Source organism: Montipora capricornis, chromosome 14 (assembly GCF_036669925.1).
Source record: "Montipora capricornis isolate CH-2021 chromosome 14, ASM3666992v2, whole genome shotgun sequence".
Classification (NCBI taxonomy): Eukaryota; Metazoa; Cnidaria; class Anthozoa; order Scleractinia; family Acroporidae; genus Montipora; species Montipora capricornis.
Genome location: NC_090896.1, coordinates 47,875,353 through 47,901,005, shown reverse-complemented (window position 1 = coordinate 47,901,005; position 25,653 = coordinate 47,875,353). Strand labels below are relative to the sequence as shown.

Below are 25,653 nucleotides of genomic sequence, written 5' to 3'. Positions count from 1 at the left end.
TATTGTCAGACTATTAAATTATTTTCTATGGGTAAATTGTTCGACGTAAATAAAAAAGAGGTTCTTGAAATTTCAAAATTTGACCCTTGAAAGTCCTTGAATTTTTGGTCTGAAAAAATTGTACGAACCCTGCATGGGGGATGGGATTTCATTTTGAGTTGACATGCAAAACTTAAAATTTGGCCCAAGTGCTACCATCTTACTAGTGTTGGGACATCACCAATCACATGTTTGGCCTTGTTTTGTTAGTCCTTAACCAAGACTTTAAAAAACTTGGGAAAAAAACTTTAACTTTAACTATTTACACAAGCCAAACAAAAATAATGTTATTGTCTGACTTGCTGTTCTCTTCAAAGTGCATTGATTTTTAAGAAACAAGTTGTTAGAGAGTTGTAATAAATATCTTGCCAACCTTGTTTACTAGGGCCATACTGTGAGCTGTGATTCTTTGTTTTTTTTTTTCAGTTCAATTTGAAAACCTCATTCTTCGATCTAACTGGGACCACAACTGAACTGGCCAAATTACCAGCCATAATTTACAGTAGAGAATGTCCGAAAAGTCATAATCCTTTCTCCATTTTATCACCCTGTGTCACTGCTTGATAAAAATCTATTTAATATTAGGAAAACATGATAAAGTGCACCAAACTACTTTAAACAGTAACATAATTCAAAAATGGCTAAAACTTCTTCATTGATCCAAAATTGAATAAAGCAATATTATAACTGTTTTAATAAGTAGTTTCTTAGAAATCGACTTCGAAATAAAAACTACCGCTAAGAAGTCACGACATTTCGACCTCTCCGTGGTCATTTTCAAGTGAGTAAGTTTTCTAAATTTTCCAAATTAGCATAAGTATGTTGAAACAAGTTAAAAAACGATAATAATGTGATACAATATGTAAAAGAGTGTTAAAAATATACAATGGAAAAGAATAAAGTATTTGTTTAGAACAATTCTTGCTACGATTATTTTATTATTTTATTCTTTTCCATTGTATATTTTTAACACTTTTTTACATATTGTATCATATTTTAGCATTCGCCACATTTTTATCATTTTTTAACTTGTTTCAAGATATTTATGCTAATTTGGAAAAATTTAGAAAACTTACTCACTTGAAAATGACCTCGGAGAGGTTGAAACGTCGTGACTTCTTAGTGCTAGTTTTTATTTCAAAGTCGATTTATAATTGTTTATTTAGTAATTGTTTAATGCTACATTGGCGCCTTAAAAGAATGAACTTTGTAAAGGTCTTGCCTTACAAAAGCAGGGAAGTAGGCATCAACAGTGACAATGGCATTCAAGTGGAGAATTACTTCACTGCCCTGAAGTGTAGCGTTCAGTTAAATCTTGTCACAACATTGGCTGTAGGTTATGTGAATTTTCCTAACAAGTGCTGTTAGTTTTCAATAAGAATTCAATAAAAAATTTAGGGAAATAAATAGAGGATATTACATGGCTGCGTGGAGATACGAAATTTCTCTTTGAGTGATGTAAAAAATTGCGAAAGAGTGAAATATTTGTTCAACACAATAAGAGAAATTTCGTATCTCCAAGCGGCCGTTTAATTTTTATTTATTACATGAACACCAATAAAATACTAAATCATTTCATGAAAGGCATCGAAAGGTGCAATTTTTATATGTAACCATAGCAACAGTGATCTTTTCATGTGGGAAGATAACATGTGATGCAAAGATCACATGTGATGATATCATGTTTCTGCACGAAAGCTCACTTCAAGTTGGTATTTCACTGGTGTTTATATAATAAATATTACTCTTCTACTTTTGTCTCAAAGTAGTTTCCATGCTCTCCTCTATCTTAGGGATGCACCATGGAGTAGTGGTTAGTGCGCCAGTCTCCCAATTCCAAGGGTCACTGGTTTGAGGCCTAGCTCTGCCATTGTGTTGTTTCCTTTGACAAGAGGCTTTACTCCACAGTCTCTCTTCCCAAGGTGCATAAATGAGTACTGGCGATACACACACTGCTGGGGGGTAACCCTGCGATGAATTGGCATCCCATCCATGGGGGAGTAATAATTCTCCCAGTTGCTTCATGCTATGACAAAACAAAAGCTCCGGCCGTAGGGACCCTAGTTGCCTCACGCTTAACTTTACCTTTACCTTAAACATTCTTTCTCTTTCTTTTTCTCTGGTGTTTTCTTTTCTGCAATGTATTTCCTTGCATTTTACAGTAATCTAGACATTTTTCATGTTTTTTGTTCTAGATGAAGTGTATCTCAAATTTTTCTCTGCCTGCCTCAATTACCACTGACTATGCTTTTTCTGAGCTTTAACACAGGATGTAGCCCTCATTGTTACCAGGATGGGCCTTTTACGATTTCCTCTTAACAACAAATTAAATCGGTGTTAAGGACGCTCTTTGTTGCGGAGTTAAATCTGGATGCCAAAAGTCCACAATGAAGATAAGTCTAAAGCTTGAGCCATTGTGCCATACTTCATGGTCGAATGAGTCATCAATAACGATGGCTTTACCTTCTTCCCATGTCCTGCAAATAAACATAACTATGAACCCCATTCACTTCACCACTGAGCACTCACCATAGTGTAACTACTGGAATCACGATCATTATTGTTGATTCATGTTTTCCTGTCAAGCTACGTCACGTCTGACCAGTTGTTTTGAAATTTGAACCAAGTCAGGGGCGGATCGCGAATTTTTCTTAGGGAGGGAGGGGTGCACCACAAAGGAATGGCGTAACTGACAAGTAACTTTTTTTTTTTTTTTTTTTCAGAAATTATACCAGTTGTATTAGAAAGTTGCAGGTCATCCTAGGGGTGAAAAGAGCGATTGCTAAATAATTATTTAACAATTAGACCCGTAGCCCGCAAGGGCTACGGGTCAATAGCCCATCAGGCGAAGCCGAATGGGCTATTGACTCGTGTCCTTGAGGGCGAAGGGTCTAATAATTATTGTTTTAGTATCACCCAACTAGTCGGACAGAAAAGGCAATAATAAAGTTAGCAAAATAATGCAAGTTGAAGAAATATTTATTTGGGAATAAAACGAAAGAAAGCGTCACGCTTTTCGCTACTTGAGGACTATTACTAATAGTCCTCTAGTAACGTAGCCAATCAAAATGCACTAGTTGGGTGATACTAATTGCTATGATATGCCACTACAATCGGAGGTTAAAATGAAAGCATCTGATAGATAATTAAGTGCATTTTTCATTGCATAGCACTGACAGCATGGATTTGCTTGGCACCACCTGTACCTTATTGTCAGTGTCTATTGTGATTAACCACGGTATTGCTTTTGTCTAAGTTTTGCAGCACCCAAACAGAAATTTCTCTAGTGAGCTAGGATTTTTCTTACGTACTTCGTTTCCGGTCCAACTCTGATGGCCACTTTTGGTGGGATAACAAGTCCAAGGTGAAGTCTCAAGCGACAGTTTGTAGGACCAGTATGAGGCCAAACATGCGTGCCTGGAAGCATCACAGAATACTTGATCTGAGCAGAAAATCAAAGCCAAAAATAATTTTTGTAAGAAATTGATGATAACATAACACATGTAGCATAGATTGTTTCTTACACACAACTGAAAAATTCAGGGGGCTTTTAACAGGATTATGTGCATTTAATTGCCTGAAATTGTACCGAGAGCTTATTTAATTCAAGCACGTTTGATTGGGGGGGGGAGGGGGGGGGAGGGCTTCTTTTAGAGGGGGCTTATTTGATTAGTGAAATGAAATGTGTTATGGGAGAGTAAGAGGGGGTTTGGCAAGGGGGGGGGGCCTTATTAACTTTCTTACCTAGGGGGGCTTATTAGAGGATTTACAGTATTCCATAGTTTTCGAACAGTAGTTCATTAATTACCTGGCCTCTCTTACAGCTGGCAGCATCAGCAATTGTATCAATAATTGCACATGTCTGTGGAGTTTTACGACAAGCTCCTGCATTCTTTCTTCCGCGTTGGTACAGAGTAAACTGTTTCCAGTCTCCCTGTTGTCGGAGGTTCTCTTCTTCTGGAATAAATCCTCCAGATTTCTGATCAAGAACAGACAGTCCCTCATCTCTTATCACTCTCCAGTTAGCCTCAAGTTTTCTAATATCAAAACAAAACACTTGTTATCTAGATCTAAATGCCTATTCCTTAGTGCCATCATATTTTCTCGCCTAGGAATGTAGTTGTTAGTTTTTAGTGTGCAGAAATTTGGTACTTAATTTATTCATTTTCTTTATAGGTATTTAAGGTTCAAATTACAGTCGTTTTCAGTCCTTCTTTTCACAGTCATTTCTCTTTGAGAACATATCTAACAGTTTCAATTCATGCGGGCCGAGTGTATTTTGTAACAATTTTCTTCTCTTTGAGTGGCCAATTCATTTTGCCAGCTCCTAACAAAATTAATGTAAGTGTCGTTTTTTGTCGAGTTTCTTTCTACGATGAGTTTACTGTATCTGTTTGTTTTCTAATCTTAACTGCTTTTCACCACTAGAGTTGAGTTCCTGCTACTAGAGGCAGTTGTTGAAGAATTGTGTGTTACGAATTTTTGATGCTTGAGTTTTATACTCATAAGGAGACTATAACATTTTAACTGAGTAAACAGATGAGAGGTGACAAGAAAAGGAAAGGAACTTTATTTAAGTGTCTAATTTTAAACAATAATTACCGTATTTTATCGGCTATAAGCCGAGCCCAGTTATAAGCCGAGGCCCTAAACTTCGTATGTTTATTTTTGGCGAGATGATTTTGAAGGAGAAATGAAAAATATCCGGCTATAAGCCGCGACCCTTTTCACGCCAGGTTTCAGACCTCATCAAAGTAACTTGTAATTATTGTATACTGAAAGATCTGTTTGCAAATACTTGTGTACTTGTCTTTCTTTTAAAGTCGATATAGTTTTTCATTTGCCCTTGGATTTTAAGACAATTCGGACTAAACTTGTGTAAAAATTGCTCGGCTTATAGCCGATAAAATACGGTAACTGGTGGGATGTTTAAAAGTGACGAAATCCTCTAAAATTGTATTGAAAGGAGCAGTAGGTGTTCCTAACAGGGCCTCTTTTGGCTCATGCTCGCGCACCTGTGTGGCCCTCATATGGGGATTTTCCCAATAGTTTTGCAATAAAAGCGCGTGCGGGGCCATATGGGCCATATGAAACACCGAAACAGCATGTATGACCCAACCATACATGTATATTGAATAATAACCCAAAAAGGTTAGATTTGAGATGAAATATCATTTTAGGCCTATTATTGCTCGTAATCTAAATGTTAATCTGAATCCTAATCTTAATCTCCATTAAAATTAGGAGCAATTAAAACAAAATTTAATCTTAAAATCCAACCTTTGTCGGTTAGCATTCCATGTATTGTAGGGGTCATACAATGGTGTTTCAGTGTTTCGTTTCACTGTTTCTTGGTTTAGCAATGTCTGGAAAGAACTGTATGAATACGAGCGGGAAAGAGATGAATCCTAAACGAAAAGGGCAAAAAAATCTTCCTGGATTGCTTCAGGTTGAGGGCATGGCAAATTCTTTTGTATCTTGGTAACTGGACTATAGCCTACTTCACCTTATGTCTCCGAAATACCCAGTTTGTTCTGTGGTCCACCAGGGCCGTGCTGTCAGTGGAGTATCGGCATTGTAAAGAGACCGTTGCATTGCTGACATAAATATACCTTTTTCTGCTGCCTCTTCGTACACCTTGTAGGCCTATAGATGAACAGTCCTTAGAGTAAAAAGATTGTACTGAGCAACCAGAGAAATTGGACAATAAATAGTGTAATAATTTTCAAGTGTTAATAATCTGAGTCACTGTGGAGGTCAGGCTGCATGGTCCGGTGGTTAGGACGATAGGTTTGCATGCGGTTGCCACGGGTTCAAATCCTGTTCTAACCTCTGGTTTGGATTTGTTTCTGGTTGTCCCGGAATCAACTCCACCATGCTTTGTAAATAGCCAACTGGTTGCCTCCTGCCAGTTGCGGTTCTTAAGATGTTTCTGTTAAGTTTCTTTCACGTTATTAAAAGTGGGGTGCCTGTGAACTAGCTTGATAGCTAAGTGCACTTCCACCATAAACAAAGCATTTACCTTTTTTTTTACATGCCTGATAAGTTTGAACTTTATACATCTTATTCAATGGTTTAACACATAATAGATGCGGCTATTTTGCGAGTGGCGTAGTATTTTTCATCTTCCTTGCGGGGCTCGGAAAAATACGAGTAATGAGCCACTACAAAAAGGTGTTATTTTGTGATTCAATTTTGCATCACCTGTCCTTCAGGGCGCTTGCGAACAATGTAAACAGCACAGAAAGCCAGCCAAATGTCCTTTATTTGATTGTATAAACGAAATGACGAGAGGCAAGTGATGACAAGCTAAATTCTCAGGCTTTGTATCACGTTGCAAAAAATTTCTTTCAATGGGTCAATGAGCTTTATAATTAAATGTCAACTGAAGAGTACTAGTGCCATGGGGCACCAATATTGGGAACACTGTGCATAGAAATTAAATCAAATTACATGTAACTCAAATCAAATGTTGATTTTTGAGGAAAGTGGAAAACCGCAGTACCCAGGGAAAAACCACCAAGTGGAGTAGAGAACCAACAAACTCAACCCAAATAATAATGACAGCAAGTCTCTGGATTGAACACAGAACACATTGGTGGGACGAGAGTAATGTCACCACTGCTCCCCAAAATTGCATATATTGCATTTTAAACCACGAAATTGAGCACCTTCCTACAAAAGTCCTACGTAAGTCAACTTTTAGTCCACTATAATCCACCAAGGAGTTTCAGATCTGCTGGAAAATATATTTTGGAAGTTCTGGCCTAAAGTACATCTGAAATCTTATGGAGACAGAGCCTTCTCATTTGCTGCCCTCAAGTTATGGAATGATTTGCCCTTTGAAAGTAAGTTAAGTCCTTAGGTCGCTGTGTTTAAAATGCATTTAAAAACTCATCTTTTTCAAATTGCTTTTAGATAGTTATTTTCATCTTTAAGTTTATACTTAATTTTGTTTAAATTATTAAATATTATTTTAGTTTTGATATAAATTTACTTTCATAACTGTAAAGCAGTATAGAGCTTGTATAATATATACGGTCCGCTACACAGTCAAATGAAGTTATTATTATTTATTATTAAATTCACCTCATCAGGTTTTCCAATACGTGTCAGAGCATCTCCTAAATGAAAGTAAAATCTACCATCATCTGCTCCTGCTTGACCACTTGAGATTCCATCACGCAGCAAGGGAATAGCTTCATTGTAGCGTAGGTGATCAGTTTTAAGAATGAAACCCAAATGTGACTTGGCAAAGCCATTTCTTGGATCCAAGTTGATTACCTGGAAACAAAATCAATTTAAATTGATACCAATGACTTACAGTACAGTTGTAAGAACCATTAATTTTATTACCCTGATAATGGATAATTATCACTTAACTTTGTTTTCTAAGGAATTTTTCTGCTAGAAATCCATTGACTTTTTTTAAGGTTCTGATTTTTTTAATCCAGATACAATCAACGTCTCATTGTCATCCAAATCATCAATAGTTTAGGAAGGAAAACAAAAGAAAAGTGTCATTAATCAATGACTATGTATCTCGTGTCACAACCTTCTCCACAATGACAGAAAATTTGTTGTCGATTAACTAGTTTATTAAATTTATACTGAATTAGAGTAAGTACATGTATTTATGTCATGTTTTATCACATGTACAAAACTTTTACTTTGTAAATGCTGTATAATGTACTTTGCAGCTCAAATTGAAAAAAAATCCCTCTAGACATACCTGGTTGTATACATTTTCAGCATCTCTGTTTCGTCCTGAAAGGAGATACTGTACACCAAGTTCATTCATAAGTTTCAAGTCATGTGGAAACAGGCTCAACAACTTCTTCAGTACATTGGCTGCCTGACCAATTTTGCCCAGAAAGCTGAGCCTGTTTGCTTGCCGCTGCATCACTCGACGCTTCAGCTCCAGAGGACAATCTGGCAAGTCTGTGACCCTTCCATAAGTTTCTATACATTGATGAAGAATGTCATTACTTTGTCTCTGCTCTGACAACTTATCCAGTGACTGTGCTTTTCCATACATTGCCCGTGGACTCTTTGGATATTTATTCACAAGGTTTTCAAACTTCTTCAAAGCATCAGCAATCTGCCCATTGTCTAAACTGCTCTGTGCTTTGTTAAGTTCCTTTTCAATGGCTTTGTCAAAACTGTTAGTTATTCCTGCCAATGTATCAGTTGGCTTTGTTTTCGTAGCTTTCTTTTTTGGCTTTTCTGATGCCTGTGTCTTTTCTTCCACAGTCTGTTTTGGCATTTTATGACTTAAAGTTGAATCCTGTTCTTTGAATGATCCAAAAATGTAAAAAGTTGCTAGAGACAAAAGGACAATGACACAGATGAGAACAATCCATTTTGGATGTACCGGTAACAACTGAGTCTCTTTCTTTTTTGAGCTTGTTTCAGTAAAGTTTTCATCTGTGGAAATAGAGGACCGCAATATTATTACAAAGTTAACCACCCAACTTGATAATTAATTATAATAATGTTCACTGAAGCAATTCACACCTCAAATGCCCTGGGGTACCCCCCACTGACGAGTAAAATTGTCTGGCATTAGACAGAGTAAAATCTAATTAAACTCTCCTGAAGGGGTCTGGGTTAATTTACGTCTCAAGTTTACAAGTATAAAGATGAGATATGTGTAAAAATGCATGTGATTGGATGTGCACACTATGATCTTAGTAAGCATCACAAAGTCCCCAACTTCAACATTACAGACAACTTTATTTAATATTATTGTAGTTTCCCAGCCCCTCAATTCAAGTCCCCAAGTAAAGAGTCTTATAATAAAAAATTGCCACTGACAGAACATTTCTTAAAAGCATTCTAAGATCTAAAACATTTAAAAAGCTGAATAAACATTGATGGCGTTTCAACAATACGATAACGTCGTTATCAAGCCAAAAATGTATAAAAACTAAGTTCTCTAAATACTGATATGAACAATAAGAGATGAAAATAATAATTTACAAGTTAAACATGAAGCGAATGGTAGGAGTGATCTTTTGAATGAGAGCCATTTCAAGATTCTGAGAAAAAGGCAAAGTTGATTGTTTAGTGTTCGAAATGCTTTACATCGAAATTCAAACTAATTTGGACATCCAAACGGACTCCATACGTGCGAAACGTTTGGTTTAACTTGTAAATTATTTTCATCTCTTATTGTTCGTCTTTATAGTATTTATAGAACTTAGTTTTTATACATTTTTGACTTCATAATGATGTTACGGTAACGTCGAAACGTCATCGATTTTTACTCAGCTTTTTAGCTTTTTAGATCTTTGAATGCCTTTAAGAAACGTTCTGTCGCAATTTTTTACTGTCAAATGTTTTTTTAAAGTCAATTCTTTTCCGTGAAAGCATTTATTCTAAAACACAAATAACGCCAACCACATTAATATTGGGCATGCACCTAATCCAGGTGATCTGGTGACGTAATTTGGAGGACTGGGATGAAAAATTTTAATGCTGCCCACAACCGCGCGCGGCCTTAGGTGTTGTTTCCAAACTCCCTGCAATATTTCCATCGCCCAAACTCAACAGATCATTCTGTGGCTACCACATTTCCTGTTACTGAATGAACATTCAAGTAGACCCGACAAGATCTAACCTCTCCTCTGCCATGTTAAATTCGAAAATAAGGCCGCGCACAGTTGTGGGATACGGCGTTGAAATTTCTCTCCCCAGTCCTCCGAATTACGTCACCAGATCACCTGGATTACACAGCATGTACATTTCTGGATTTTAAGTGATAAAGTTAAGCACTTACAGGTTTCCTTCTAATTGGGGGGATGTTTGAGAAGTGTTTTTTCAGGTAGTTAAGAACACAAAGACTGACTTTTATTTTGCTTAGGTACAGTAGACAGTGAGTATACATTGTTAATATTAATTTTTGACTAGGTCCACAGAACACTCTCAAACTAATGTAGATTTTTCAGTTGGAGAAGTTTGAAAGGAAGAAATTAAGGAAGCAAGGTCAAGAAACTGTTGGAAAAGAAGTATCATTCATTGCTAAAAACCCTTAGCAACACAGCTAGAAGGTTCATAGGAAAATTCATTTCTAAACGACTAGATATTTGCGGAGAAAGCAAAGCTGTAGAAAAATAATAGAGGAAACTTTGATGTGAAGAATAAGCTGGGCAAAGGCAGAAAGTTAAAAGGAACACGTTGAAAACAAAACTATTCTGGAGCTGGTGTCTTGGACAGTGAACATGTAAAGAAGTGTGTAGGAACTGAACTCAAGTGAGCAGTACTCATGTGCGCTGTAAATATTGTAGAGTAAATATCTTAGTTTGTAATTACTGGTAATTTCTGGACATTAGTAAACAACGAAACAGCAAAACACTGAAACAAAGCACAAAAACACCATGTATGACTCCACTATGCCTTGAATAAATACTAACCGACAAATGTTGGATTTGGGATTAAATATTGTGTTAGGCCTAAAACATTATTGTTCCTAATCTCAGTCTTAATCTGAATCCTAATCTTAATCTCAATGAATAAGGAGCAATAATTTAATCTAATCTAATTTCATCTAATTTAATTTAATCTAATAATTTAATCTGAAATCCAACCTTTTGTCGGTTAGCATTCAATGTATGGTGGGGTCATATATAGTGTTTTGGTGCTTCGTTTCGCTGTTGTGTTGTTTAGTAATGCCCATAATTTCTAAGGTTTCATTTGTACAATATTAAAATACTTTGAATTCCTTCAGTTGTAAATAGGGTTTGTTACGCGTATGTGGGAAGGAAATTGTTTAGTCTCTCGTTTTGGTACCTTACATGACATGCAAGCCAAGGGAAACCGATGTGTCACTTGGATCAAAAAGCCTCTTAGAGTAGCACAGAGAATGAACAGTCTCAACCCATGTTTCATGCCAGCCGTCTATGAATTGAAACTGGGTGTTGTGCCAACCTTGGCCTGAAGGGCCTCTGGCTTGACATTTACTACATTTTATTTTCTGTTTTTGTCAATTTGCAGCTGCAAAATACCAAGGGACAAAATTAATGATACTTTGACTCAGAAGGACCATGCAATGTCATCCAGTAACAAAGTTATCATTGGCAAATTACTAAGAACTGACGTGTGAGTTTGTTATTTCTATATTTCAAACAGTAGGATATGCTAAACAAGGATAGTGACCATTTTGTGGAAGAGCTAAACTTGTGGGAAAGTGAATAGAACTGGTAGACAAGGAAAATGACAGTTACTGCATTCAAATTTAAAAAACTCTCCCCTTGGGTATCTGTGTTAGGATCCAAACCTGACCTCAAGTTAACAAAAGAACCACTGTACATAAACAATGACCACTTTGAATGGTGACGTCATGCCGATAATGCAAACAATCCTTTAATTAACAACAAATCTATTGTTTTTTGTTCCACAAATAAATCTAATTAAAAACTATCAATTTTTGATGTCCCACATGGATTTCAAACTGCCCTGTATATAAGGCTGATCATTCTCCACAGGAATAATAAATTATTATAATTTTATCAGATCCATTTAGATTTGTAAACTTTTCTTGGGTTTTCAAACCAATCCTAAAACACCTTTATCTCAATGTTACCCTCATGTTAAAAACGTGACAGAAACCCAGTCAAAAATTATCAAGTAAATTTATCTTGTTCTAATAAATTATTTCCCAAGGAAGTATTGCCACCTAATGCAATATTTTCTCAGCTGAATACATTATTCATTATTCTTCAAGATAATTTATGTTATAACCTCCTTTATATCTACCATGGTTTGCTTCAACACTTATCTATTTAGGCCAACCCAGACATCTCCTAGAGTGGATTAATTCTCGTGAACATTATTATTTTGCTCATAAATTTCCCTTTAATTTGGGCCAAATGATAAACCATGACTGGTATTCATGCTGGAGTAGCCTTTATTACTCTACTGATCAAACAGAACGCATAAATACACAGAACGTTCTTCCTCATTAGGACTAACACTGGAAACATCAGCATTCCAATCTAACTGTCTCAAACAGTTTACTTTTATCTACTTGTTAGAAAGAACTAAATAATTTATTAAAGCATAAAAGAGTTTGCTACTAAAACCGTGGTTTGATGATAATAAACCCAGGATTATAAAACAGTCATGCCACAAAAATTAAAATTTGATGAATTAGGGATTCTTCAGATCTTCAGTTTAAAATATCTTGAAAATTCACACCAGCAAAAAAATTTATTGTACCGCTAACCTACTACTCTAGTTTGAAGAATAATGAATGTTAACTATTTTATTAATATATTATTTTATTTCATGAATGTTAACTAAAAACATTGAAAATTGAAGACCTGTGAATTTAAGTAACTTTGGAGAATTGAATGGTTTGAAAAACTGAATGAATTCAACAAACTATGTGGGTGATTTTCAACCTAGTTATTTCCTTGGTGCCGGAGGAACTTTTGTCCAAGGTCCGAGGCAATATGCTTCGTGTGTCAATGCAAAAACCAAGGACTCACTCAGTCATTGCCTCCAACTCGAATGGTGATCTCTCGAACCCGGAAAAAAATTCTTCTGGTACCCTGGGTAACCTTAGTTGCATTGTGAAATTTATGCTTTGCTTAACAATAATAGCACCGTAATAAATGCGATTATTGAAAACCAATGTACAGATTTTGCAGAAATTTTCTTCTGGTAATGTGGATATTTGTAATTAAATTTTATCGTCTAATAACTCCGGTTCTCTCTTCCATTGTCAAACAGGTTTGTATTCGTCAGAGCATAACCTGCCCATATCAACTCATACCTTACTCCCTCAAATAGAATAACAATTCTGGTAAAGCCGCTGAAACTCAGTGTACCTTTCATATTTGTCCCTGATCTCTCCTGCCCCATATTTTTCAATTTTGACTGGTTCTCGGGGCATAATAGTACAGTCAAAGTGCACAGAGTACGCCAGCATGCATAAATTTCTGCAGTTTAGCGATCTTTTGGGAGTTCCTTAGGAAATCCTCAGCATAATTTAATATAAAACTGTATGAAATGCAGTGATCGATCTATCCCAAACGCTGCACGCTTTTGAGATGAATCGATCACAACACATTTTATGACTCTACAAAAACAGACAAACTTTGAACTTACTCTTCTTTTTAGCACCAGTCAGTCTTTTACGAGGAGGAGCCATTTTCTGCAACGAATTTCCGAGAAGATACTTATCTCACCAGCAACAAATTAATATTTGTGTCTGCTACTCGGTACTCGGACACGCGCGATAACACGCAGCATATGAGCCCGCAGTTACAACGAAGAATTCCCATTTCGAGCTTGCGCACGATTATTGATCATAGAAAAAATGGCCTCCAATCTAAGGTGGAAACCTCGTTTTTGGAAACCCGATTCTGAAAAGCCTGGAAGCAGTATTACTTCTGAACGGCCAGTTAATGGCGAGGACACAGCTGACGCAGCTATTTATAATCCAAACAGTTCCCTGTCGATGAGTCTTCAACGTCAAAGGCTACCAATTTTCATGCACCGAACGAACATCTTGTACCTGTTGGAGAAATACGAGACTGTTATCATTGTAGGCGAAACTGGCTGTGGCAAGTCTACTCAGATTCCTCAATATCTGCATGAGAGTGGCTGGACATCAGAAAAATGGAGAATTTGCATCACCCAGCCGCGGAGAGTAGCTGTTGTTACCGTAGCAACCAGAGTAGCCGAGGAGAGAGGGGCGTTTGTAGGGGATGAGGTGGGTTACTGCATTCGGTTTGATGATTGCTATAATCCAGAGACAACACGAGTAAAGTTCGTCACAGATGGTGTGCTTCTAAGAGAAACTATGAATGATCCACTGTTGTCTCAATATAGTGTGATCATGTTAGATGAAGCTCACGAGCGAACTTTACACACCGATATTATGATTGGTCTGTTGAAAAAGATCAAGAAAAAACGCAAGGACTTGCGCATTATTGTGTCCTCTGCCACACTTGATGCTGAAATGTTCCGAGACTTTTTCAACACGAATATCACCAGTGACAGAAACAAGGACACTGCTGCCATACTGTCCGTGAAAGGGCGGTCCTATCCTGTGGATATTCATTACACTCTTAGCCCTGTTCCTGATTATCTCAAGACAACAGTTGACACTGTCATGGGTATACACAAACAAGAGTCTCAGGGTGATATTCTAGCTTTTCTCACTGGTCAAGATGAAGTGGAGTCTGCTGTTTCATTGTTGATTGAGAGGGCTAGGACCTTACCAAAGGGCTCGCAGTACCTCAAAATCCTTCCAATGTACAGTGGCCTTCCACACACAGAACAGATGCTGGTTTTCAAGCCACCTCCGCACAATACACGAAAAGTTGTGGTGGCAACAAACATTGCAGAGGCCTCTATCACCATAAATGGCATTGTTTATGTTATTGACTGTGGTTTTGTTAAAATCCGTGCCTATTCACCCAAAGCGGGAGTTGAAAGTTTGGTTGTAGTCCCTGTGTCACAGGCTTCAGCAAAGCAGCGAGCTGGCAGAGCAGGTCGTGTGAGGTCAGGAAAGACATATAGGTTGTACACTGAGCAGGATTTCCTAGCATTGAAGCCTGCAGCTGTCCCGGAAATGCAACGATGCAACATGACAGCAGTTCTTTTGCAGCTTAAGTGCTTAGGAATTGATAATGTTCTTCGCTTCAACTTTCCCTCTCGGCCTCCTGCACAGAGCATGATCCGTGGCTTGGAGTTGCTTTATGCTCTTGGTGCATTGGATGACCATGGCAAACTGGTTGATCCTATAGGAACAAACATGGCAGAATTCCCAACAGATCCAATGATTGCCAAAATGCTTCTTTCATCTGGGAAGTTTGGATGTTCTGAAGAGATCCTATCTATTGCAGCCATGCTTCAGATTCAAAACATCTTTCTTAGTCCAAGCAAGCAGAAAACTGCAGCAGACAATGCCAAGAGGAAATTTTCTGTCTACGAAGGAGACCATATTACTCTTCTCAATGTTTATCAAGCGTTTGTTAAGTTCAAGAAGAGTTCAAGGTGGTGTCATGAACATTTCCTGAATTACAAGGGTCTGTGTCATGCAGTCAAAATCCGAGAGCAGTTTAAAAAGCTCTTATTACGATTCAAAGTTACTCTGATCTCATGTGATGGCGATATCGATGCCATTTGTCAGTGTATAGTGAGTGGGTTTTTTGCTAATGCTGCTCGCCTGCATCCATCAGGGTCTTATCGCACTGTGCGTGATGATCATCCCTTGCATATTCACCCCACATCGGTTCTTTACACTGAGACGCCACCGCAGTGGGTTGTGTATCATGAAGTACTACAAACCTCCAAGGAGTACATGCGTGATGTGACGAAAATTGATCCAGCCTGGCTTTACAAACTAGCACCACAGTACTACGAATATGGCACTGAAAGAGAGATTGCAGCTAAACGAGTTAAAATGTCTTAAATGGCATTGAACAGTCTTGATTACCTTCCGTTTGGATCATTCCGAAGAGGAGGACATCAAGTTAAGAGAGACAAGATAGACCTGAAAGGTGGACAGCTACCAGTATATCTTCACAAATTAGTTTGACTTCCATCTACTTCTCCTTCTTCTTCCTCCCATAAACTGTCCTCGTTCACAGGTGATGGTTATTAAGAGTAACCAAAGTAGTCTAAATTAGTATACAAAAATTTGGTCTATCAACGGAGTTGATAATGTAAATTGACCACCATACAGAGATTAAAAGCTGACGTTTCGAGCGTTAGCCCTTTGTCAGAGCAAAGCTTTTAATCTCTGTACGGTGGTCAATTTACATTATCAACTCCGTTGATAAACAAAATTTTTGTATACTACTTCCCCACCGACGCAGCACCACAGTTTCTTTAGAAACTACCCCTTCATTCATTAGTCTAAATTAGGATTATTACGTGTATAGTTGTACGTATAAACTCGCATTTACAATGTATGTTTCAAGACAACAAGCCTCTGCTTAAAAGTGGCGATTCTTTGTTCCAGTACCACCTCATTGGATGGTTTTTCTCAGTTTTTGATGTTGTGTGGAAAATAACTGGTCATTAGTTTTGGATCAGTGGGCTGTGAGGCTCAAGGAGTTTTGATGTCAGCTCCATCTTTTCTTGAATATCCATTTATGAATGTCCAAGAATTATCAGTTCATGCTTTAGCACTAGAGTATCTACTATTACATTATAATTACTAAGTGAGAAAAAGTATGGTGAGCACATAAGAAGCATTAGTGTTTTTCAATGCGCTGGCAAGAGTATCCTACCTGCTCTCCAGACTTTATGCAGTGAAAAAGAGAGGTTGTCAATGAGTTTATTTTTGTCAGACCTGTCTCAAGGATATTCAACATGATTATGTTTCACCACAATTGCTTGTAATCTTGCAATCTGATTGGGAGAATTCCCATTGTTGATAAGAGTCTAGACTACACTGCTCGCGTTATGCTCATGTCAATGTGTCACGCACTAATTGTATGCTATAACCAATCAGAAATGCTCATTTTGGGAATTTAGGAAATAAACCAATCAGAATGTGAGAAAGTCATAGACAATTCTTGCTCTTTCTTTGTGTCACTATCCTGGTCATGTTCTGAAATAAACATTTTCTTTGACGTTGAATATTGTGGTAGAAAACAAATCGAATGTGCTTCAGCATTGTCAGTGCTCTGATCAACAATTATATTTGTCGTCACAGTGGGCTTGTTGAGTCGACGACATTTTGACCATTGTGATGATGATTATCATTGTCTATTAGAGTACAGGCAACGCTAAACCACATTCGGTTTGTCAATTGGGCCACTGTGTCTACTGAATTTGATTGAGTTGTTTCCTTTCTCATACAGTGTGTTTCTCCTTTCCCTTTTAGTGTGGGTCAATGTTATCTTGATTTTACATTGGTATCCTTTTTAAACCAGGTTGCTGATATAGCACAAAAAATGGATTTGTGTGAGGAATGCATAATTTTTATGTCAAACTAGATGTTTACTTGCCCCACTGTCGCACAGAGAAGGGTTCAGTAATATTAGGTTTCATATTTTATTTCTTTAGAGCAGTTATGTTTTCTGACGCAACAAAAAAACGGGCTTACGCCTTGGATGAGTGTCCGTGTGGTACATTTGTATTTTGGGACTTCTGAAAGGCCTTTTACAGGATCCCTTGGCAAAATTTATCGAAGGAAATCCGTAACTTTGCGATTTCTGAGTAGAGCTGGTGTAAAGTTTATTACAATATTATTAATGGTTACCTCTTTCATGCCACGGGGCTCCATCTTTGGACTATTATTCCTATTTTTAGTTTTTATCAATGATTTACCAGCTTTTGCTTGTCCAAGTAACACCATTTCTCGGTAAGATTGACAATGTTCAAGAGCAAACTCGCCTTCAAGAACACTCTGAAAATCTCTGCCCGATCAGGTGTATAAGAACTCCAAATAATTGTAACATTGTGAGAACTACCAGAGAAGCGACTACCTGTTGCCACCAGCTTGCACTTGAATGATGCTTGATGGAGGGTTAATTGTTTGGAACTCTACTATACTATTGATATGATGGGTGCTAGGGCAAACAGAATGCTGGGCTTAACAACCTTCAGGGATGTCAAAGATACACACACTTCGGACACCTTAAGGACCCCACCTTGCTTCCGTTTGGTTCCTCTTCACGAAGAGAAATACCTATCATACAAACTAGAAATAATCCAGCTTAAGCAGTCACCAAGTTCATCTTAAAATCCAATGATTAGTTTCTGGTATATCACATGGACTCTCGGTTGAAATATTTTCTTAAAGCTTTTTATTGTTTCTATCACAATTTTGGAGCATTTTAAGGCCTGTTCACATAGCGGTGGGGGACCCCGGGTAGGTGAGGTACCCCAGCTCGGTGGGGTAACCAATCTCTCCATACAATTTCTCCTCTTTTCTTGATTTTGTTCACATGACAGGTGGGGTACCTCACCGAGGCGGGTTACCCAGTCAGTTGGGCTGGGTAACCCACTTAGGTGGGGTGAGTTTTCTCCATGTGAGGGGGGGTTACCCGCCTGACTGAAATCATTCCGGCGTTTAATGATAATAATAATAATAATAATAATAATAATAATAATAATACTAATAATAATAATAATAATAATAATAATGTTTAATAATGTTTATACAGGATAACCCCTTCATTGTAATAAGCACTGGTATCAAAGGGGGTCCTGTTATTAAAATACTTAAGTAAAAATACCAAAAGTCTAAAAGGTAAAAAAACACCAAGAAAACTGTTACATGGCCGATATCAATAAAAGGAGATGTACATCTACACGAAATCATGTAAATGTGGAAAAATTCTTTCGTGTCCCTTGAGAGTTCAATAAAGGATTTCTTTGATTTAATATGGCGAGGAAGACCGTTAAATTCCATCGCACCTGTAAAATGAAAAGATCTCTAGGCGACCTCAAGGTTGACTTTTGGAAAATGAATGTCATTACAGCGTCTAGTCGTAAATGTACTTAAATTAATATAATTATTCAGATAAGGCGGTACTGAACTATCAAGGCATTTTCTAGCTAACAATACAATATGAAGTTTTCGTCTAGTAATCAAGGGTACTAGACCCAAAGTAGCATTCAGCTCTTTAATTTAGTATCGATTAATTTGGAAAATTAACTTCGCAGCTCTATGCTGTAAGATCCCGAGTACATCAGAGTTAACTTTACCACAGCCCTGCCAGGCCACATCACAGTAATCAAAAATAGGTAAAATCATCGTCTTGTAAAGGCCGCGTACAGCAGAAGCCAGGGGAAAAGAAATTCTCAAACGCCTAAAAACACCCGATTTCCTCGTGACCTTATTGACCGCGTGCTCGATATGGTCGTTAAAGCTCAAGTGCTGATCGATCACAACGCCAAGATATTTGAAAGACTCAGATTTTGTCAAAGAAGATTCATTGCAGTATAAGCTTATACTATCCTCTCGCTTAAGCCGTTGGTGTGATTTCTCTTTTGTTTGAACATTTGGAAACCTCACCCCAGCGCCCCAGGGCTTTTCCTATTGCATGTGAAGGCTCACTTGTTTTCACTATGGGAAGGCGGGATACCTCACCTACCCGGGGTCCCCACCTCCATGTGAACAGGCCCCTAGTTTTAAACCCGTTTTGGACAATGGTAATCACTGGAGAAAGGCACTAATTTAACTATTTTAACTTGAAAGTTTGATATTTTAGAGCAATAGTTTGATTTACCAAAATGTTCCTCAAATTTTTACTAGGGGCGCTTTCCTTTTGTCAGAACCATCAGTTTGCAAAGAATTAAATGCAACAATTTGAAGGAACACTTGGTAATTCCTCGCATTCTTCTGGAGGAATACGCATCATTCTCGAGGTGTGTTAACAGTTGGCTGAGCACCGGGCTGCCCCTGCGGGAGGTCGTGAGTTCGACTCCGGCCGGACCAACACTCAGGGTCTTTAAATAACTGAGGAGAAAGTGCTGCCTTTATAATTACATCCGCAAATGGTTAGACTTTCAAGTCTTCTCGGATAAGGACGATAAGCCGGAGGTCCCGTCTCACAAATAACTTCCATGTTCATTAGTTCCCTGTGGGACGTTAAAGAACCCACACACTATTCGAGAAGAGTAGGGGATGAAGTTCCCGGTGTTGTGGCTGTCCTCAGTGTGTATATGGTTGGGTGGGTATAGCAGGTCTATTCAGCTGAATAGCTGCCAAAACTTCAACCTGCTTAAACAAATAACAAACAAACAAACAAGGCGTTGTAGAGTTAGTCCTTCCAAATGCCCGGTCTGGCCGATCAGTTCTATCAAATGGAAAGCGTCCTAAATGATCATTTATTTTGTTCTTTTTACTAAATAACACCGAGAGTTTAAGAAAGTATACACTGTTTTTGCAAGATTGCCAAACATATGCGGATCGCTTATGAACAGGTGTTCGTTCACGTGTGATGTAAGTTTCTTTTCGAAAGCAATTTATTGGTTTTATGTATATGCATTTCTCTCCAATTTTGGGTTTTTATTGTCAAAGAGACCGCTTCTCATTCAGAACTTTGATACAAGATTGTAGGTACTCCTAGACTAATGTACTTACAAATTGCTTCTTTCATAGGATTGTGAACAGCTGAAAATTTAGTTTTTGAAGCTCGTGTTGTATCAGTTGTGAGCATTTTAAGGTTTAAAATCCTCAACCTTTTGATGGCGGGGTCGCATTAGAGACGATTTTGCAAAAACGTGTTTACTCTAGGGACTAAAACCTGTCGCCTTTTTTCTAACGCGACCCCTCATTTGCGCTTTTTCCAAAATTTCAAAATAAAAGAAGACATCACAGACGCCGATGTGCTTGGGTGGGGCTGACAATTTTTCCAAATTTCGGAAAACAAAAGAGCCTGCCGCCAAAGGTGACTGAAGACATTTGTTTGCCGCTGAAATTTCGCCTGTGTGATTAACGTTTGCATTTTAACTTAATACAAATGCGACCGTAAATGTTATTTATCAATTAAAAAGAAAATCATGTCACCAATCGACGATTGCAAATCGTTTACATTTTATTCCAGACCATTAAGAGAGTGGTTCTCCCAGACTAATGTGCTTAAAATTAGTTTCTTTCATAGTACCGTGAAGAGCTAGAAACTCGTGTTGTATCAAATGCATGTGGGCAATTTTAGGTGTTACGTCCTAAACGTTCTGATGAAAATGTAAATAGCCGGCTGACCTTAGTTTGAATTTCGATTCTTTCTCGCAGGTGATTCCCATAGTTTATTCTCTGATCCTCTGTTTTAAACTGATTTTCTTTTAACTCGGTGATCTGTTTTTATATGTGGTCGCTGTAGTCTTTAGTTTACAAACGCACCTATTTAAGACACATTTAACCCATGCCATAAAATTCAGGGCAATTAAAAAATCAGTGTAAACAGTCTATGAAACATTCTAAAGTACACGCATGCATCTCTTAAACTTATTGTGCATTTACGTTTCATCTTGTTCTGAAAAACAGTTGCAAGCATTGATTCCGAAATAATCGAGGAAATACGGTCTTAATTTTATTCACTGAGGGTGCGTTCGATTGACCCTATTCCGGAATAAGAATACGTGGAGTCATGATTTAAAACGGTATGTCTGGCGTTTTGAAGCAACAAGGATAATAAAGATATGTTTAAAATAGCATTTTAGCAGGTGTTTGACAATTTTAATGTGAATCTCCGTAAAAACGAAGGATTTCTAACTTCTATTCCATGTATTCCTATTCCGGAATATGCATGGTCAATCGAACGCACCCTTAATGACTGCTAAAAGTGGAAGTGCGGTCATATTTGTCTGTTTTGTTTTCTAGATATTTCATGTAAATAAACCAACTGAAGAAGTTTGATTACAAGACCAACTTGCCTTCAGTTTCCCATACGAAGAATTTTCGATTTAACAGCTGCTCATTTTATGCCAAAACTGATGATTTTTTTTACTCTTTCTGATCAGAGCTGAGGGAAACCTGTATGGATGACGCAGTTTTGACAGCACTCGCCTCCCACCAATGTGGCCCGGGTTCGATTTCCAGACTCGGCGTCATATGTGGGTTGAGTTTGTTAGTTCTCTACTCTGCACCGAGAGATTTTCTTCGGGTACTCCGGTTTTCCCCTTCTCCTCAAAAACCAACATTTGATTTGATTTGTGTTAATTGTTAATTTGAGTTTACAGCGTCCCCAATTAGTGCTCCAGCGCTTGAAAACTACACATTTAAATAAAGTTCATTTCCTTTCCTTTTCCTTTCTTAACCCTTAACCGTGACTTTCATTGAAGAAATCAATTCTGCATTTCCGTTTGTTCTGACTTTGCTTAGGGGGTTGTTTGTAGCTCATATGGCTTCCATCGAACCAAGTATATCATGTGGTATTTTGTTTATTTAGTCCCGATAGACATGATCCTGATTTCAAATGTAATTCATTTGCTAATGCCAACATCTCACAAGGTGTTATGTTTATGTTAACATCAATATCAACATTTAAGTTGTCTTTGCTATATCGTTAAAAGTCAATGAATTTAGGTACAAGTTGTTACACAGAGAAAAGCAAATTATTGCATAACAGTCGTACATCCGTCAGAGAATTTTGAGCCGGACGAGAAACGTAATTCTCAAAACACAAATTAACAGTGAACAACCTGTCAACTCAATTACTTTAAACCGTTAATGTTCGTCTTGGTTCTTAGAGGAAGTGACGGTCGATTTTTAGGCGTTATTTTCATAACTGACACCATTGGTAGTATTAATTGATTTCCATTTGTTCCCGTGGGTTTCGCTCCTAATTTACCGTTTTTCTTGCGGTTGCGTTTTGTGAAAGGTGTCGAACATCTTCGAGGGATTAGGTTGTCGTATAAGTTATCACTTTTGATTTCGCTCGCGTCGAAAACTGATCTCAAGACGGGAATTTCCTGTCTTTCCTTTCCCTTTATCTTTGCTTGTTCTGTGGCACTCGGATTTTTTCTGCGATCAGCCGTCGATTCCAAATCATATTCGGGTTTGGATCTCCTTTTTTCTAGCCGCCGTTTAAACTCGATACTTGCCAAAGTAACGCCTCTTGTTGAACGAGTATTGACAGACCACTGTGGTTTCGACGAATCGACAACAATCTTGTTACTTGCTGTTGGCAAGACGTTTGAGTTGCTTCCTCGCTTGTTTTTGTTTATCTGTGGCAGCATCGGGGATTTTAATATCCTACTTGAACGTCTTCTCGAAGTAGTTGTCATGGATTTGATCATGGCGATGGTTGTGGCAACTTCTTGAGACGTTTCGTCGTAATCCATTTTGTTATTTTAAGTCTTCCTTCATGAAACGATAAAATTTTTATACTCTTTCGGGTTTTTTTCTGCAAGTTCAAGTTATCGTCTAGTAAAAAACAACCAATGTTCACCTTTTATCGGATTTATGATGTAACAAATTCGTTTAATTTTCAGGATTTGTCGACCTAATCCATCGATTGGATACCTCTCCATTGTTTTGTGAAACGTATTCACCGGAAAGAGCCGCCAAGCATTAATTTTGTTCGTTTATTTGAGTGTTTCTTTGCAGTCAAATGTTACGGTATACTTAACTAGGTACAAATGTTTTATTGTGATTGGGTCGGCAGATGTCTCTCTCCAATCGGTAATAAGCTCTATTGACAAAAAGAAGCGTTCCGATTTTCCGACTATCCTCGCCCCATTGTCGCAAAACTACGTCTCTTCGGTAATTATATAATTTAAAAGCTCTCTTGAAACTGGCCGAGCAGTAATTTCAGATCGTAGGTTAAACTTCTCACGTTAGTCTGACCCGATTCGACTAGACCTCCTGGGTGGAATGAAAAATGTGTAACTAAGGACGCGAAAACTGTCAGCGGTTTACAAGTCTTACGCTGCCCCAATCGCCCCAATCTACAATCTTCCAAATAAGGCAAATACTCCGTTGACCAACGCACATTATGCCTTTTCGAACAATGACGGTTGCATGCATCATCACAGAGATTTGCTGTGATGGGCAAATAAAATAGTTCAATTTAATATTTAGCACTTAGCTGTTCTCTTTTACCCGGTTTTAAATGAGCCCAGAGGTTTTTTTCGAAGTCCAGGTTTTGAGAGACAAAAGAAGTGGACAACAAATTTAGCCAACATCATTTATTTTACCAGCACATGTTTTCAAAGGGATGTTGAGGGTAAGTTTTCATTATGTAGTTACATTGATTATATTTACTGATGACGGGCGTATAATGACACCTTTTCGAGGAAGTCGTGCGCCATTAAATCTTTATAAACCAGGAGAGACTTAAAGAGTTTTAAGGTGCTTCCGACAGTCAATTTGATGTCCTACTCGAGGCAGTTTCTCTGACTTACAAGTCACAGTGTTGCTGTTTAGGAGAAAGATTAATCGAAAAGGTAGTATTAGGCAAAAGTGTTCTAAATTGAAGTCGTATATGCTTGTTTGGCGCCTCTAATTCTTTTTATTTTCGTCAATTTGAAAACGATCTCTAACACTTCACCACGCCCACATTACACGACTTTTTCCGTTTTTTCTTTTGAAAATAAAAAAAAAATCCCTTTACGTGACTCTCGATTTTGGTTAACTCTTTATTACACTGTATTTATAGATTACCAAATGAAAATTAACATTCACGTTCATCGGTGATCTTTCGAAATTTAAAAACCCTCAGATGCAAACACTTGATGTGCGGTTTGTTTATCCTCTCCGCTTTCCTAGGACGAACTAATCACTCAACAAACTGGCCGGCACGAAATGCACAAAAATAATAAAAGAAGAAACCAAAAAGATCTTTAACATAATTTGTAAGATCATTATGTAATATTCCCACATTTGTATCGATCAACATATTTTTTTGCCCCAATTTCCATAACGTTACTGAATTCTAGACATTAACAAAGCTCGAAGACTTTGGCCTATCCCATTTTCGACTTGAGTACCTTATAGGGAACCTCAGTAAAGATTGGATTCTATTTTCTAGTAATTTTTTTTGTCCTTTTTATGCCGAATTCATTGTCCTTTCCGAAAGTCAGAGATTGATTCGGATGTTGCTGACTAACCACTGATAAACAAACTTGATATTGTCGCTTAGAGCAACACAGTCACTCGTCGACTTTCAGTTTTGATATTGAATCAAAACTCGTGGTTTTTGGATGCAGACATGTTGCGGGTTCTAGTTACTTGTTGTGGCTTCATGTTGTGGGTTTTAATTTAAGAAAACTAGACTACAATTCAAGGGAATCAAACTCTCATTGTGCGTCATAGTTTGTGCTAAGGCTAAATTGGATAGTTGCTTTAATGCACGCCCTATTGCGTCTCGGTCTATTGCACTGTTTCATGCACGTCTGGGCTCACTTGTCAATGACTTACATGTGTGGCGACAAGGTGGGAAAAGAGAGAGGGAGTCTGGGTTCAAGATCAGACGAGCGGGGAGAGATAACACTGCTGCCTTCCCTTCTTGCATTTTTGCTTAATTTGTAAACCTGTTATACCTTTGTTTTGACGGTGTCGCAAGTATCTTGGTTGTCATTTCATGTGATCGGTGGCTAAAAGAAAATGTTTGTATTAGAAAAACGTTCAATAGACTTCTTTTGATTGGTAATAATAATAATAATAATAATAATAATAATCTGTAACAATATGAGTACATCAAGAAGGCGCGTTCAGATTTTTCTCATTTGCATTAGATTCGGCACATGTAAAATGCGACGTTTAAAACGGGTTCAAGACTTCAATTCAGGAACAAAAGGCCAAAAATTACGGTGATTGTAAAACGAAGACCGCAGACTAGGGCTGGGTAACCCTGCGAGCAGAGTCTGCTTCGATTTTCCTAGATAAGTCGGGATGAGGACTGAGAAGACTTTGTCAGCCGCCTCGACATTTCTTATTGAGCATTCGTTAAAAATTCAAATGTTCTTGGGTGTCAGTCTCGCGTGACCAGTAACCGAACGAAACGAAAACGAACAGTCCGGATATTTTCGAACAACTCTGGCAAACACACGACAACAAAGGAATAATTTCCTTGGAATCCCAAGATAGTTCATACTTTTAAATTGCCATTTCATTATTTACTGAAAAATTGATAGGTTTCGATCTGGCAGACTAGTTTCTGTAACCGACATATGGAGGAAATACTCATGGGAATT

The 25,653-nt window shown here is 37.8% G+C and overlaps 2 protein-coding genes across 3 annotated transcripts; one reads left to right on the top strand and one right to left on the bottom strand.

Annotated features, from left to right (window-relative positions):
• Positions 1-2,147: 2,147 nt before the first annotated feature.
• LOC138033583 (aspartyl/asparaginyl beta-hydroxylase-like) lies at positions 2,148-13,283 on the bottom strand. The gene is made up of 7 exons (XM_068881367.1): positions 13,153-13,283; positions 7,772-8,466; positions 7,129-7,323; positions 5,546-5,685; positions 3,848-4,076; positions 3,351-3,481; positions 2,148-2,516 (listed from the first exon to the last, which is right to left on the bottom strand). Exons 1-7 carry the CDS (start codon positions 13,193-13,195, stop codon positions 2,366-2,368), a joined length of 1,584 nt encoding a protein of 527 aa, XP_068737468.1. The 5' UTR covers positions 13,196-13,283; the 3' UTR covers positions 2,148-2,365.
• Positions 13,284-13,348: 65 nt separating this feature from the next.
• On the top strand, positions 13,349-21,303 carry LOC138032883 (probable ATP-dependent RNA helicase DHX35). 2 transcript variants are annotated; one of them, XR_011128505.1, is made up of 2 exons: positions 13,349-15,644; positions 16,889-21,303. XR_011128505.1 is itself a non-coding variant. In XM_068880588.1 (1 exon), exon 1 carries the CDS (start codon positions 13,364-13,366, stop codon positions 15,464-15,466), a length of 2,103 nt encoding a protein of 700 aa, XP_068736689.1. In that variant the 5' UTR covers positions 13,349-13,363; the 3' UTR covers positions 15,467-16,634. The 2 variants fall into 2 exon arrangements, 1 of the variants encoding a protein (XP_068736689.1); XM_068880588.1 differs by lacking the exon at positions 16,889-21,303 and having other exon boundaries at positions 13,349-16,634.
• The last annotated feature ends 4,350 nt before the right edge of the window (positions 21,304-25,653 follow it).